This window comes from Hyperolius riggenbachi, chromosome 6, assembly GCF_040937935.1.
Source record: "Hyperolius riggenbachi isolate aHypRig1 chromosome 6, aHypRig1.pri, whole genome shotgun sequence".
Taxonomy (NCBI): domain Eukaryota; kingdom Metazoa; phylum Chordata; class Amphibia; order Anura; family Hyperoliidae; genus Hyperolius; species Hyperolius riggenbachi.
The window spans coordinates 366440191-366456388 of record NC_090651.1 but is presented as its reverse complement, the minus strand read 5'-3'; the positions used below and the strand labels follow the sequence as shown (position 1 = coordinate 366456388).

Below are 16198 nucleotides of genomic sequence, written 5' to 3'. Positions count from 1 at the left end.
AATAAAATTTAAATGACAACAGCCAATCAACTCACCGAGATGTCCGGCGGACCCTGAAGGAGACAGGCAGCAGTATGTGCAAATTCATTCCTAACGTATGAGGCTGGCAGCGCTCATTACACCGCTCCTGTATCTGTATGCGCCCAGTGGAGAGGTTCACCTCTAACCTCATCGCGTCTTGGCTCAGCCGCCCGCCGTCCATAAGAAGCATGCAGCGTCACATGACACTGCGGGGCGTGGTTAGCCGCATCTTACCCGACATCATCTGGCCACCCTCGGCAATACATGATCATAGCGGCCAATAGAAAAATATCCCCGCCCTCATAGCCAGCACAGTAAATATAAACAATCACCGTCCATTAGAACAGGAATGGACGTCCATATCATGTAAATAAAAGGTTTACCTCTCCGATGTCATACTCCACCTCACGCTCCAGTCTCTTAAAGGGATCACCTCTCAGTGGGTTGAGACAGCTTATTTACACATACTGTAATTCACATACAGTAGTATGAAGCCATATAAAACAATCATCAAATGCAGAAACCAAGTTCATAATCACGGTTAACCGGTTAAGGCCTAAGTTTAATAATTTGTCATTGTGAAAATAATATTATATAATGATCATTTTATTAATCACTGTGTTCTTTGACATAGGTGGTAATGGATTAACTGGAAATGGAGTACTTGGAGGAACAGGAGGACTTACAGGTAATGGAGCAATATCAGGTATAATGTATTCCATAGGGAAAAATGAGCAGAAAATACAAAAATGTAACCTATAACTTGGAGGTAAAATCTGTAGGCTTGATTGACTGATTGGTTTATCTGGAAGCTATCACCAAGATGGGAGCTTCTAACAGATTATTCATAGGCAACATCTAGGTTGTTTTCTAGATTTATTTGAGACTATTTTTGTTTCTTTTCTTATCTTGTTCTTATTAAAATCTGCTATAAACTGGTGACATAACTTATAATTTAAATATGCCTGTAAAATGGTGCTTCCCTTTGTTAGCCTACATTGAGCAATTTGTCTATTCAAAAATGAATTAGTTTGATATACTCAATTTGTTGTTGACTGTGTACCTTAACATGGGTGGTAGTCAAATTGAAACTGAAGGAGTTCAAGGAATAGGAGGACTGACAAGAAAAGTAATGTTACTAGCAGTGTAGAGCCAAAATTTTCGTTATTTCGCGTTTCCTTAACAACAAACGTGAATTTTGCCGCTACAACACAAATTTGTAATTTTGTAATTGCCATAGAAACTTTAATTCAGAATTCTGTGAGCGAAATTTTGCGTTTCGGTGCAAATTCACATTTAACGCAAAATTTCGTAATTGCGTGTTTTCTATAAAAACAAAGTTATTTTAATTATAAAAATTGACATAATTTCATTTCTAATAGTAATTTTGCACATTTAGGTAATGACTAAATTCAGGAAAGTCACTCATTGACTGCAATTACTGATAATGCAAAGGCCCCTGCATATGCTGTTGCTTTGAATGTATCAGGAGGCTCTATCTGCAGCCACTTCTAAGACAGGTGCTCTTTGTCAACGTGAACTTAGTGGTCATGCGTGTTGAGACACTTGGTTTTTGGCCTTGCAATATCTCATAATGCAAAGGTCCCTGCAAGTCGGAGCAGTGCGTTTTAGCATTGCTAGATTTGGGTGCAGCCGCCACCACCACAGACTATTATAGGAATCACATCACACAGAGCTCAGTGAGTAACATCGGTGCCGTCAGGGCCCTGAGAAACAGGCTTACAGTCTATGGTACTAGGAGAAAAGTACACAGAAGGGGGTAAAAGTGTACATCTAAGAAAGGAGATTGGAGCTGTAAAGATGTTAGGTAAACAATGGTGAAAAAATGGGTCTTTAGGGATGAGGTTTAGTAATTTGTCATTGTAAAAATTAATATTATATTATGATTACTTTATTAATCACTGTATACTTTGACATAGGTGGTAATACATTAACTGGAAATGGAGTACTTGGAGAAACAGGAATACTTACAGGTAATGGAGCAAAGCTTGCTTCAGGGATCAGAAAATAATTCTAGAAGTTAAAACTGATGTTGAAAATGAAATGAAAATTTTTAATGAATAAGCAGTTTAACTATATTGTACTTCCTCTGTGACTTATTATTAAAGGTTATATATAAAGCACTAAAAACTTAGACAACACTTTATAAATACAATAAATAAATAAATAAAAGTCACTGATTCCATGTAGTGGCAGGGAAGAGCACACTGGGAGGAGGGCCCTGAGAAACAGGCTCACAGTCTGTGGTATTTGGGGAAAAGGACACATAAGGGGGTTAGAAGTGTATGTATAAGAGTGAAGGTCGGAGCTGTAAATATGTGATGGTGAAAAGTGGGTCTTTAAAGCCTAAGTTTAATCTTTGCCATTGTGAAAATTAAATATATGTTATGTTTATTGTTTGATCACTGTGTACTTTGACATAGGTGGTAATGGATTAACTGGAAATGGAGTATTTGGAGGAACAGGAGGACTTGAAGGTAATGGAGCAATGTTAGGTATGATTTTATTCCAAAGAGAAGAAAATGAGCAGGGGATGCAAAAAATTAACATGGACATTAAACCTTTAGGATTGATTGACCGATTGGTTTATTTGGAAGCTATCACCAAGATGCGAGCTTCTGACAGATTATTAATCAGCAACAATCTAGTTTGTTTTCTAGATTTATTTGAGGCATTTTTTCATCTTTTGTCATTTTTTTTTGTTAAAAACTGCTATAAACTGCTGACTTAACGTATAATTTAAATATGCCTGTAAAATGCCACTTTCCTTTGTTAGCCTACATTGGCCTCAATTCACTAAGCTTTATCAAACACTTTATCAAACATTTGATAATTTACCTCATGGGTAATATCTAGTTTTGAATTCACGAAGGTATTATAGATTTATTGATAAAACATTTGATAAATATATAACACCTTAGTGAATTCAAAACTAGATTTTACCCATGAGGTAAATTATCAAACGCTTGATAAAGTGTTTGATGAAGCTTAGTGAATTGAGGCCATTGAATATATGCCTGTAAAATGGCACTTTGTTAGCCTACATTGAATAATGTGTCTATGTAAAAATGAATTAGTTTGATATGCTCAATTTCTTGATGAATGTGTACCTTAACCACCCTGGCGTTCTATTAAGATCGCCAGGGCGGCTGCGGGAGGGTTTTTTTTAAATAAAAAAAAAACTATTTCATGCAGCCAACTGAAAGTTGGCTGCATGAAAGCCCACTAGAGGGCGCTCCGGAGGCGTTCTTCCGATCGCCTCCGGCGCCCAGAATAAACAAGGAAGGCCGCAATGAGCGGCCTTCCTTGTTTTGCTTACATCATCGCCATAGCGATGAGCGGAGTGACGTCATGGACGTCAGCCGACGTCCTGACGTCAGCCGCCTCCGATCCAGCCCTTAGCGCTGGCTGGAACTTTTTGTTCCGGCTACGCTGGGCTCAGGCGGCTGGGGGGACCCTCTTTCGCCGCTGCTCGCGGCGGATCGCCACAGAGCGGCGGCGATCAGGCAGCACACACGGCTGGCAAAGTGCCGGCTGCGTGTGCTGCTCTTTATTTGATGAAAATCGGCCCAGCAAGGCCTGAGCGGCAGCCTCCGGCGGTGATGGACGAGCTGAGCTCGTCCATACCGCCCGGCTGGTTAAAATAGGTGGTAGTCAGATTGAAACTGAAGGAGTTCAAGGAATAGGAGGACTGACAGGAAATGTAATATTTTTAGGTATGATTTGTTTCATAGGAAAAACAGGTAGCAGATCATGTAAAAATGTGACCCACAGCTTGAACCTTGTAGCTGTAAATAGCTGCAAGTTCTATGACTTATTGAAGAATCTCTGTTACTTAAAGAGACGCTGAAGTAAACAAAAAAAATGATATAATGAATTGGTTGTGTAATACAGATAATACCTAGAACATTGGAAGCAAAGAAAATATTCTTATATTTGTATCTTCAGCTATATAATTTTTTTTATAACATTGCATTATTCTCTAATATTTGCAGTTTACGCAGTAATCAGCATTCTAAATGATTTTATAGAGCAGGCCAGTGAACTTTTGAGCTATCCTCTGCAGAAGAACAAACAATACAGTGCCAGACACTTGGGATAATAAGCTTTAGAAGACAGAGCTCTCTGCGACTTTGATAGTTATGGAGTTCAATTGCTCTTTTGCATAGATAACAACTGGAGTTTCTTAACTCTTCCTGTACTGTAAATACATTAGACTTACGGGTCTGCTCCTAATGTTTTATTTCTTAGCTGTACTTCACATACAAATCATTATATCATAATTTTTTTCACTGCAGTGTCTCTTTAAGCTTTCCCATTCACATAAATTTAGCAGACAAGTCATTGGTTCCATCTAATAGAGGAGGTTGGAGCTGTAAAGATGTTTTGTAAATAATGGTGAAAAAGTGGGTCTTTAAGGCCTAAGTTTAATGATTTGTCATTGTGAAAGTTAATATTATATTATGATCATTTAATTAATCACTGTGTACTTTGACATAGGTGTTAATAAATTAACTGGAAATGGAGTACTTGGAGAAACAGGAATACTTACAGGTAATGCAGAAAAGCTTGCTTCAGGGATCAGAAAATAATTCTAGAAGTTAAAACTGACCTTAAAAATGAAATAACATTTTTAATGAATAAGCAGTTCATCATCTGTACCATACTTCCTCTGTGACTTATTATTAAGGTTATATATATATATATATATATATATATATATATATATATATATATATATATATATAGCACTAACATATTAGGCAGCACTGTTCAATAGAACACTAAAACAAACTACACAGGGGCATTACAGCTTTAGAGAATAGTATACAAATTAAAAATGTAACAATAAACAACGGGGCTAAGCTGTAGGGATAAATATTGCGGACAAGTCATTGATTTTTATTTAGTGGCAGGGAAGAGCACACTGGGAGGAGGGCCCTGAGAAACAGGCGTTCAGTCTACGGCAGAGTTCCCCAACCCTGTCTTCAAGGCCTACCAACAGTTCACGTTTTGCAGAAAACCACAAACATGCACAGGTGAGGTAATTAGTGTCTCAGCAGAGCTGATTACCTACCTCTGTGGATTTCCACAAAACATGCACTGTTGGTGGGCCTTGAGGACAGGGTATGGACTCTATGGTATGGGGGAAAGGACATATAAGGGGTTAGACTCTATGGTATGGGGGAAAAGGACACATAAGGGGGTTAGAATTGTACCTCTAAGAGAAAAGATTGGAGCTGTAAAAATGTTGGGTAAACAATGGTGATCAAATGGGTCTTTAAGGCCTACGTTTAATAATTTGTCATTGTGAAAATTAATATTCTATTATGATCATTTTATTAATCACTGTGTACTTTGACATAGGTGGTAATGCATTAACTGGGAATGGAGTATTTGGAGAAAAAGGAGTACTTACAGGTAAAGGAGCAAAGCTTGCTGAATGGAATCAGAAAAGAATTCTAGAAGTTAAAACTGACCTTGAAAATGACATTACCGTATTTTTCGGAATATAAGACGCTCCGGCATATAAGACGCACCTAGGTTTAGAGGGCAAAAATCAGGAAAAAAAACAAAAAACTAAACCTATGTGCGTCTATAGTGCAGGGGCGTCTTATGGACATTTATCCCCCCAAAAAATTTTCTAAGCTACTCTATCTACACTACACTGCCCAGTTACACTACACTATAGCCTATTTCCCCACCAGTTACACTACAATACACTATACAGCAATACACTACACTACACTTAAACTAAACTACACTGCACTAAACTACACTGCACTAAACTACAATTAACTACACTAAACTACGCTCCAATTAACTACCATACACTACAATACAATACACTACAATACACTTTCATACATTACCTGATGTCATGCATGACCCCTGGCGCACGTGCGCGGCTAGTGCAGAGAACTGCGTGTATGGAGGCGGTGACCCAGCAAACTCCAGCGGCTATTATGCAGATGACCCAGCGGACTTCAGCGGCGATTATGCAGATGGCCCAGCGAACCCCAGCAGTGTTTATGGAGATGGCCCAGCGGACCCCGGCAGCTCTGCACAGCGGTAGGCGGCCAGTGTCCCTGCCTACCGCTGCCACTGAAGAGGATCGCTCTGCGGGACCCAGGATGAAAGGAGAATGCTTAAGAGGATCGCCGACAGCCGGGGGGAGGATCGCGGCTGCAGGATCAGGTAATGTATAGCGGCGGTTCAGCTTCCCTGCGCATTCTGCATTGATTTTTTGGTATCTTTAGAATATAAGACGCACTCACTTTTCTCCCCAAAATCTGGGGGAGAAAAAGTGCGTCTTATATTCTGAAAAATACGGTAAATTCGTAAAGAATAAGCAGTTTAACTGTACCGTACTTCCTCTGTGACTTATTATTAAAGGTTATATATAAAGCACTAACATATTAGGCAGCACTGTACAATAGAACACTAGAAATAAACTACGGGGTGTAATAAATATTTGTTGGTTGCTATGGGCAACAACCCTACACCATATTACAGAATATGTGTGACAACTTGATACTCATCACACCGACAGCAAAGGAGATAGAACTGTTAGACATCTTCAAATGTTAAGGAGTTTATTCAGCAAAACAGATATACAGGTGTGTTCATCAGCAATATTTGTTATATGTTCATTACCTCAGCAGCAAAGCAATCAATCTGTAATAAGTAATCTTAAGCATTTCATGCTCCTGGTCCATTCCTTGTGAATCGACCAGGCTTTCTCCTAACGACATCTATGCTACATTGTACTGCTAAGACAGCACTTAGCTATATACAACATACAGATACTGAAAGTGAGAAGAAGTAAGAAAGTGAATAGAAGTATAAGGAACTAGAAGAAACTGGAAGTCCTTTCCCTAGACCGTCAGTTCCTTATAAACAGCCAGTCAAGAGTTAACCCTCGATTCCACCCCCAGTGAGTGGAGTCTGCTATCAGTCAGCTCCTCAGCCTGCCATAGGCTGGCAAGACCATGTGATAGAATGACCAGCACAGTCTTTACTGCGCATGCACTGGAAAACCCCCATTTCCAGTGACCTGTCCCCTATTTCTTAAGCGACATTGTTTTCTGCTCCCTGGCCATTGTTTACCTTTAGGAAATATGAAAACAGTGGATGTTTACCCCGCTGCAGCCTAGATGTCGGTACATCTTGAGCTGATACCACGCTCCAGCCTTGTGGGAGACACACAGAAAGTTCTACATTGGCCTCAATTCACTAAGCTTTATCAAACACTTTATCAAACATTTGATAATTTACCTCATGGGTAAAATCTAATTTTGAATTCGCTAAGGTGTTATAGATCTATTGAATGTTTTATCGATAAAACACTTGATAAATATACAACACCTTAGTGAATTCAAAATTAGATTTTACCCATGAGGTAAATTATCAAACGTTTGATAAAGTGTTTGATAAAGCTTAGTGAATTGAGGCCATTGTGCTTCTATAAATGCCTCTATTTGTCTCCAAGAGAAATCCTCCTTAAAGAGAAACTCTGTAGAGCAAGTCCTTTTACTAAGACCAGTTATCTAAAGTAACTGAGGGCTCCAAATTCAAGCATATCATACTTAAATTCCAACAGGGGGCATTGCAGCTTTAGAGAATGGTACACAAAATAGTGATGTAGCAATAAACAATGGAGCTAACATGTAGGGATAAATATAGCAGACAAGTCACTGATTCCATGTAGTGGCAGAGAATAGCACACTGGGAGGAGGGCCCTGAGAAACAGGCTTACAGTCTATGGTATTGGGGGAAAAGGACACATAAGGGGTAAAACTGTACATGTAAGAGAGGAGGTTGGAGCTGTAAAGATGTTGGGTAAACAATGGTGAAAAAATGGTTTGTTATGGCCTAAGTTTAATAATTTGTCATTGTGAAAATGAAGATTATATTATGATCATTTTTTTTAATTCCTGTGCACTTCGACATAGGTGGTAATGGAGTACTTGGAGGAATAGGAGAACTTACAGGTAATGGAGTAATATTAGGTAGGATTTATTCCATTAGGAAGTATGAGCAGAAAATACAAAAATGTAACCTATTACTTGGACCTAAAATCTGTGGGCTTGATTAACCGATTGGTTTATCTGGAAGCTATCACCAAGATGTGAGCTTCTAACAGATTATTAATAGTCAACAATCTAGGTTTTCTAGATTTATTTGAGACATTTTTTCATCATTTCTCATCTTTTTCTTATTAAAGCATAACTGTCTGGCATAAAATTAAAAATCAAAAAATGCAGTGGCAAGAAATAAGGATGCTAACCAGGCAATGCAAAAGTTAAAAATCGCTCTTACTTTTCTTGTCCATAAAAGATCCTTCCCCAATTACCCTGGCTCTTACTTGGTACTTCTGCTGCAATAGAGTTGCTGGGCATGCTGGGTATTCTTTTTTCTTCTTTACTTTCCCCTCAGACTTAACTAATTCAGCCTGATTGGCTGAAGCCTCTTTACCACAATGAAAATGCACTTTCTATTGCAGAACTGGGTGGGAGTGTCTAAGGACTGGGAGGAGGGCGACCAATGCAAACACAGACAGAGTGAGGGATAAAATGATGGTGAACAATGGTGAAAAAACGAGTCTATAAGGCCTAAGTTTAAAAATGTATCTAGAAGCTCTCACCAAGATGTGAGCTTTTTAAATTAAGTGCTCTGCAGCTTTAATAGCTTTCTGCAGGGTGATACAACTTAGCAGCCAAACCGACCCCTCCCCCTTTTCTGCTCACCAACAGAGCTTTTTGTTGGTGAGCTCTGATCGCTGCTGCAGGGTTTACTTTTTTAATTAATTTATTAGTTTTTGTTTTTTTTATAAAATTAACAATTTTCCCCTCCCCCAACAGCCAATGACAGCGATCGACTCTCATAGGCTGATGAGATCCGGTCACTCTGTGAGCCTCTCCAGGGGACAGCCGAGTGACCTGACTGTCCCCAGTACAGCGATGCAGTTGAGCGCAGTGCTGTACAATGTAAATAGACAGTGATTTTGCTGTCTCAAGCTTCGTTCACATTTACCTGGAGCAGATGGCTGTGCAATCGAAATGCAACGTGTACGATCACACGCCATCTGTGCTGCTACCCGCTGCACTGTTCTTCCCATTCATTACAGTTAATGGGTCAGCTCTGCGCTTGCGGGAAGATTGCATGCAGCAGTACACAATTGCATCATAGCACATTGTACTGCGGCACATATGATGTGATTGCCAGAAGAGTTGTCTATGCCCTTCTGCCGTTCTTGTGTGTCACATATCATACACGCTTCCAAATGCACACGAATGCACATATGATGTGAGCGAGGCCTCACAGTCTTCTACCTGCGATCGCTGCTGGTAGACTGATGAGAGGAGCTCCGTCACTCAAGTGTGAATGCGCGTGCATCAGTGCACACGATCCCCTGCAAAGCCCCACCCCAGGACTTGACCCCAGGGGCTGCCACCTTACCGACGCCTATCAGCATTGGACGGTCAGAAAGGGGTTAAGAGGCAACAATCTGTTGTTTTCTAGATTTATTTGAAACATTTTTTCATCCTTTCTCATCTTTTTCTTATTAAAGCATAACTGTCAGGCATAAAATAAAAAAATCAATTCTTTATTTTTATCTGGTAAACAAGTAATACGGATATTGACCAGGCAATGCAAAAGTTAAAAATCACTCTTGCTTTTCTTGTCCATAAAAAATCCTTTCTCAATTTCCCTAGCTCTTACTTGGTACATCTGCCGCGCAAAGGAAGTTGCAGGGCATGCTGGGTTTACTTTTTCCTCTTTATTTTCCCCTCAGACTTAATTAATGCAACGGGATTGGCTGAAGCCTCTTTATCTCCTTTTTATACTCCTACACCTGTTACTTTCTTATTGGCAAATATTTCTCATGCTGAGAAGCTGCAGTCACACAATGACTATGCACTTTCTATTACATTGCTGGCTGGGAGTGTCCAAGGACTGGGAGGAGGGTGGGCAATGCAAACACAGACAGAGTGAGGGAGAAAATGATGGTGAACAATGGTGAAGAAATGGGTTTTAAGGTCCTAAGTTTAATAATTTGTCATTGTGAAAATTAATATTCAGTTATGATCATTTTCTTAATCACTGTTTACTTTGACATAGGTGGTAATACACTAACTGGAAATGGAGTACTTGGAGAAACAGGAGTACTTACAGGTAATGGAGCAAAGTTTGTTTCAGGGGTCAGAAAACAATTCTAGAAGTTAAAACTGCCCTTAAAAATGAAATAAAATTTGTAATGATTAAGCAGTTCATCTGTACTTCCTCCGTGACTTATTAATAAAAGTTTTATATATAAAGCACTAACATATTAGGCAGCACTGTACAATAGTGTTGATTGGATACCTTATTATCCTATTCGAGTTTGGTCGAATTTGGATAGTAAACTATCCGAATTCACTCGAAGTTCGATATTCGAGTTAATCGAATATCCGATTCGAACTCGGATATCCGACGTCACTATCCGAGTCTGTATTCGAGTAAAATATTCGAGCTGGCCTTAAATAGCTTTTAAAACTTGTATTGGAGGTCAATGATGCAGGAAACCACCTTTTTTATGAAGAAAAACATTAAGTGATTATGTGGTGATGTAGTAGTTATAAAAAAGGTATCAAAAATAGTAAATTAACTTCATGAAAAGTGTTTGCATGAGAAGGTGTGTCCAAAATGGTTGTAAGTTGGAAGTCTTCATTTACGTCGTCTTCATCTTCTTCTTCTATATCTTCTTCTTCTATATCTTCTTTTTCTTCTTCTTCTTCTATATCTTCTTCTACTCGAATCTTCTTCATCTTCTACTTTTTGTATCTTCTTCAATTATCTTTTTCTTCTTATATATCTTCTTCTTCTTCTATATCTTATTCTTCTTCTATATCTTCTTCTTCTGTATCTTCTTCTTCTTCTTCTATATTTTCTTCTTCTTTGTCTTCTTCTTCTATATCTTCTTCTTGTTTGTCTTCTTCTTCGTCTTCTTCTTCTTCTTCTTCTTCGTCTTCTTCTTCTTCTTCTTCTTCTTCTTCTTTTTCTTCTTCTTCTTCTTCTTCTTCATCATCTTCTTCTTCTATATCTTCTTCTATATCTTCTCCTTCTTTCTTCTTCTTCTTCTTCCTCTTCTTCTCTATCATTATGTTATGTGTTGTGGTTTTCCTTTCTTTTGTAATATTTTTTTACTTCATTTGTGGAAATATTTTATTTTAATAACACCATAGTTATATTTGTGTTGATGGCATAATAGGTACTAGTGGCACATTGCAAGCCACAGAGCCTTTTTCTGTGTACCCTGGTGGTGGTGAAACACAGACATTAGCAGGAGGAGGAAGTAGTTGCAGCTATTGTAGTGTGGTAATAGCTGGTAGGAGAGTGGGTGGCAGCAGAAAAAAAGTTCTTCTTCTGTTCTCCTTGGCAGTGGTAGCAGCACACAGACAGCAGAAGCTCAATGCAGCTACAGGAGGAGGAGTAGTGTGTGTCTGGCAGTGTGATGTGACTGATATAATAGGCCCTGGTTCCTAGCGGTGGTACCAGGGCCGTAAATGAACATCATGAGGTTCCAGACAGCGGTCGTGAAGCCCACATTGTGTCCAATACACAATTGGGACAGCACAGTTTTCAACCCGGACACCTCTAAAATAATTTAATTTTTTTTTCAAAATAATGCAGCTATTTGTGAGCGTAAATAGCTGGTGGCGCATGGGCAGCAGCACCTTTTAATATGTTCCCTGGCAGTGGAAACATACAGACAGCAGGAGGAAATACAGCAGCAGGCAGCGTGAGGAGGTTGAGTGTGTGGCAGACTGGCAGCAGGCAGGAGGGCAGGTAGCGAGACATAATAGGCCCTGGGTCCTAGCGGTGGTTCCAGGGCCATAAATAAACACCATGAGGTTCCAGAACTTCCAGACAGCGGTCGTGAAGCCCACATTGTGTCCAATACACAATTGGGACAGCACAGTTTTCAACCCGGACACTTCTAAAATAATTTAATTTTTTTTTCAAAATAATGCAGCTATTTTTTAGCGTAAATAGCTGGTGGCACATGGGCAGCAGCACCTTTTAATGTGTTCCCTGGTAGTGGAGACACAGACAGCAGCAAGAAATACAGCAGCAGCAGCAGGTGTAATGTGTGTGTGCCACTTCATGTCCCCCTCTCGCCGACAACAGAGGGCCAGGAATTCGCCTTCCACCCAAGCCTGGTTCATTTTGAGAAATGTCAGTCTGTCCACAGACTTGTGAGACAGACGAGATCGCTTCTCAGTGACGACTCCACCGGCTGCACTGAAGCAACGCTCTGACAGTACGCTGGAACGGGGCAGGAGAACACTTCCAGGGCGTACTGCACAAGCTCGCTCCAGATCGGCAGGTGCTTGACCCAATACTCCATGGGATCAACAGGGGCAACGCTGTCAAGCCCCCTGAAGGACCCCATGTAGTCAGCCACCAAGCGCTGTCTGTGACTGGAGAAGGATGCTGCTGCAGGCACCTCCTCTCTAGTCCCTCGCAGCTCTACACTCATGTAGAGCTCGTTAGTCAGAGACAGCAGGTCTGTGGTGCGCATGTGCTTGCTGCTGGTGGATGCAGGCACCTGCTGCTGCCTCTGTGCTGGCTGGACAGTGGGGGTGGAAGGCTGAGGGAAGGCTTCCTCCAAGCGCTCAACAAGGGACAGCTGCAAATCCCTCATTTGTTGCGCACAGTCTCCTCCTGCAGGCAGGGACTGGCTGAGCTTCCCCTTCAGACGTGGGTCCAGCATCATGCAGATCCAGATGTCCTCCCTCTACTTCATCTGGATGACCCTTAGGTCCTTGCGCAGGCACCTCAGCATGTGCGCTGCCATTGGGAAGAGTCTGGCCACGTCTGCTAGCACATCATCGGCAGCCCCAGAGCCAACAGTGCTGTCCTCCTCATCCTCTGCTCCTCCACCTCATCCTCTCTCCACCCCCGCACCAGTCCAGCTGCGCTCTGCTGCTCCCCCTCATCAGCAGCAAGGTCAGGGACCTCCACCAACTCCAAGCCCTCCTCCTCAGAGGTGGCCTGTAAAGCTGCCTGCAGCTCCTGCTGGTCCAAGGCTGACGCTCCCTCTTACAGCAGTGCATACAGGGCCCTGTCCAGCACACACACCATGGGGACCCACTCGCACACCATTGCATGGTCCCTGATTACCATGTTGGTGGCCTGCAGGAAGGGTGCCAGCACTGAGCACACCTGCTGCATGTGCCCCCAGTCCTCCAGGGAGATAATGGATGGGAGGTTGGTGGCGGCAACTGTTGCTCGTGCAAAATATTGGCGGACAGGCTGCCTCTGTTCAACCAGATGCTCCAACATCGCCAGGGTGGAGTTCCAGCGAGTTGGAACATCGATCATGAGCCGGTGCTGTGGCAGGTGCAGCTCCTTCTGCACCTCTCCCAGGCTCGCTACGGCTGCAGGCGAGTGCCGGAAATGACGCACAACCTTCCTTGCCACCTTAAGGAGTCCGTCCATCCCCTGGTAGGTCCGCAGGAACTTTTGGACTACCAGGTTCAGGACGTGCGCCAGGCAGGGGATGTGGGTCAGGTCTCCCCTGCTGATTGCAGCAATCAGGTTTGCCCCATTGTCGGACACCAACTCTCCGACTCTGAGGCCTCTGGGGGTCAGCCAATTCCTCTCCTGCTCTCGAAGTTTGGCCAGGACATGGTTCGCCGTCAGTTTGGTCTTCCCCTGGCTGACCAATTCCAGCAGCGCTTGGCAGTGGCGGGGCTTCACGCTGCTGCTAAGGCGGGGGGTTTGTGCTGGTGTGCCAGAGGATGGAAGCGGATCAGAGGAACCTGCTGCAATTCCGCTGACCCTGCATGGTGGCACCAGACACTGCGTTGTTGCTGCTGCTGCTCTGAAAGTGCCCGATGCTGCTCCCCCCCTTCTCACCCCCTTCCACCAAGCTGACCCAATGCGCGGTGAAGGACAGATAGCGGCCTGTCCCAAACCGGCTGCTCCACGAGTCCATGGTGACGTGGACCCGTTGACTCACCGCGTGATCCAGCCCTCTCCCGACATTGGCCATCACAGAGCGGTGAAGTGCAGGGATAGCCGTGCGTGCAAAAAAATGTCTGCTGGGGATTGGCCAATCGGGGGCTGCACACATCAGGAGTGCACGCATGTCGCTCCCCTCCTGCACAAGGGAATAAGGCAGGAGTTGGGAGCACATGGCCCATGCCAGCAAGCCTTTCAGCTGACGCACGCGACGGCTGCTGGGAGGCAGAACCCTGACCACCCCCTGGAAGGTGTCGCTGAGCAGGGTCTGGCGACGCCTTTTGCTGGCACGGGAATCACTGGAGGGAGCAGAGGAGGCCACTGAGGACTGGCTGCCAGAACAGGCCTCAGTGTCGGCAGCAGGAGTTGCAGAGGGAGGAGGAGCAGTGCGTTTCTGACGCACTCCTGCTGGTGCTGCTGGAGGAGGGCGGGTGGATGCTGCCGACGACTTCGCAGTGGTGGCGGGTCTGCCGCTGCCAGCTTCCTTCAACTTCATGAACTCCTCATGCTCATGAAAGTGTTTCCCTGCCAGATGGTTCACCAGAGAGGTGGTGCCATACACAGAGGGCTCCTTCCCTCTGCTGAGCTGCTGGTGGCACTGGTTGCAGGTGGCATACTTGCAATCCACATATGGCAGGGTGAAAAAATTCCAAATTGGGGAGGTGAAGTTTCCCCTTCGGCTCGAAGGTGCTGCTGCCACTGGTCTTCCTGTGGTAGTTGGGGGGGGGGGGGGGGGGGGGTGAGGGGTTCTTGGTGTGGCTGGTGGCACTGGCAGAACTCTCCGGATCAGCACGCTGTGTGGCCTGCATACCACGCCCACTTCTGATCCTGCCTATGTCTGGGATGCTGATCCTTCTAGCAAGGCCCACAGACGCATCCTCCTCCTTCTCCTCCTCAGAGCTGATGACATCCCCAGGATCTGCCACCCAGTCTCTGTCCTTCACCCTGTCATCATCATCCTCCCCCTCCGCAAACATGTCCTGCTGGGATGACCCCACAAACTCCCCTTCTGCATGCATGGGCTGATGGACACTCACCACTGTCTTACTGTCCAAAGCATCATCCCCCAAAGTGCCCATCAGCATTTCTTCCTCCTCCAATTCTGCCGCAGCAGCACTCCATAGCCTCGCTGTGCTTAGGGATAAGAAGGTGCTGAGTGACAGGTTGCTGGTGTTGCCTGCTGGGGCTGGAGAACTGCACTCCTCCTCCTCCTCCCCAGGCAGTGCTGGGAGGCTGCTGCTGCTCTTGCGAACAGGAGTGGTGGCGGAGGTGGAGGACTCGGTTCCAGAGCTAATGGTGGCCTGCTCATCCACCATCAGTTCCACCACAGAGTCTGCGTCCTTCTCCTCAATAGGACGGCTACGACCTGGCGGTAGGAGGAACATCTGCACTACATGCTGCTGCTGTGTCTCTGCAGCGTGACTCCCAGCTGTTGGGCTGCCAAGGCATCCACGGCCAGTGGCTAATGGCGGAATAGCCACTGGTGCAGACACAGAACTGTGCATGGTGGTGGTGGCGCGGCTGCCACGACCTCCTCTCTTGCTGATGCCCTTGCTGCCCTTGCTGCCCCTGCCCAAACCATGGCTGCCAGTGCCAGACATCGTATATTTTTAATATTATACAAATGAAAAAAAAAGTTTTGTATGTAAAGGCGGGTGGGACAAGTGGGGTACTTTAATGGGGTGGGACTGGTGGTGGTGGGTGTGTGAGGTGATGGACAGGTGTACTCTACAGCAGAGATCGGTGTAGCGCTAACGAGAGAGTGCGCAGTGCGCACACAAAGACCCTAGCTGACGCTGACTGACGGTGTCCCTATACACAGACTACAGTACAGTACAATTCACCGAATACACAATACAAGTAATATAAACAATAGGACGGGTGTAGCACTAACAAGAGGGTGCAGACAGCGCAGACGTGCACTGCGCACACAAAGACCCTAGGTTACGCGGTGACGGACGGTCCCTATACACAGACTAGAGTACACTACAGTACTAACTAAACAATAGAAGAATCTAGCTAAACAATAGAACAGGTGTGACTAGATTACAGAGAGCAGATACAGGCCTTGCTAACTACAAAATAGTACAATAATCTATCTAACACAAAAGTAGTACAGTAGAGTAGGACAGGTGAGAGCACA

The 16198-nt window shown here is 43.9% G+C and overlaps 1 protein-coding gene across 50 annotated transcripts in view; it reads left to right on the top strand.

Moving 5' to 3' along the window:
- The window catches only part of LOC137521919 (fibroin heavy chain-like), a 387111-nt gene that overhangs the window by 68669 nt on the left and 302244 nt on the right, over window positions 1–16198 (top strand). For 48 of the 50 annotated variants that reach the window (XM_068241809.1, XM_068241813.1, XM_068241800.1 and 45 more), the window contains 7 exons: window positions 656–709; window positions 1962–2015; window positions 2466–2519; window positions 4543–4596; window positions 5410–5463; window positions 7998–8036; window positions 10168–10221. In XM_068241809.1, coding sequence (XP_068097910.1) covers window positions 656–709; window positions 1962–2015; window positions 2466–2519; window positions 4543–4596; window positions 5410–5463; window positions 7998–8036; window positions 10168–10221 — 363 coding nt within the window. The remainder of the gene's footprint in view (window positions 1–655; window positions 710–1961; window positions 2016–2465; window positions 2520–4542; window positions 4597–5409; window positions 5464–7997; window positions 8037–10167; window positions 10222–16198) is intronic. The other 2 variants (XM_068241816.1, XM_068241817.1) reach the window with 2 other exon arrangements.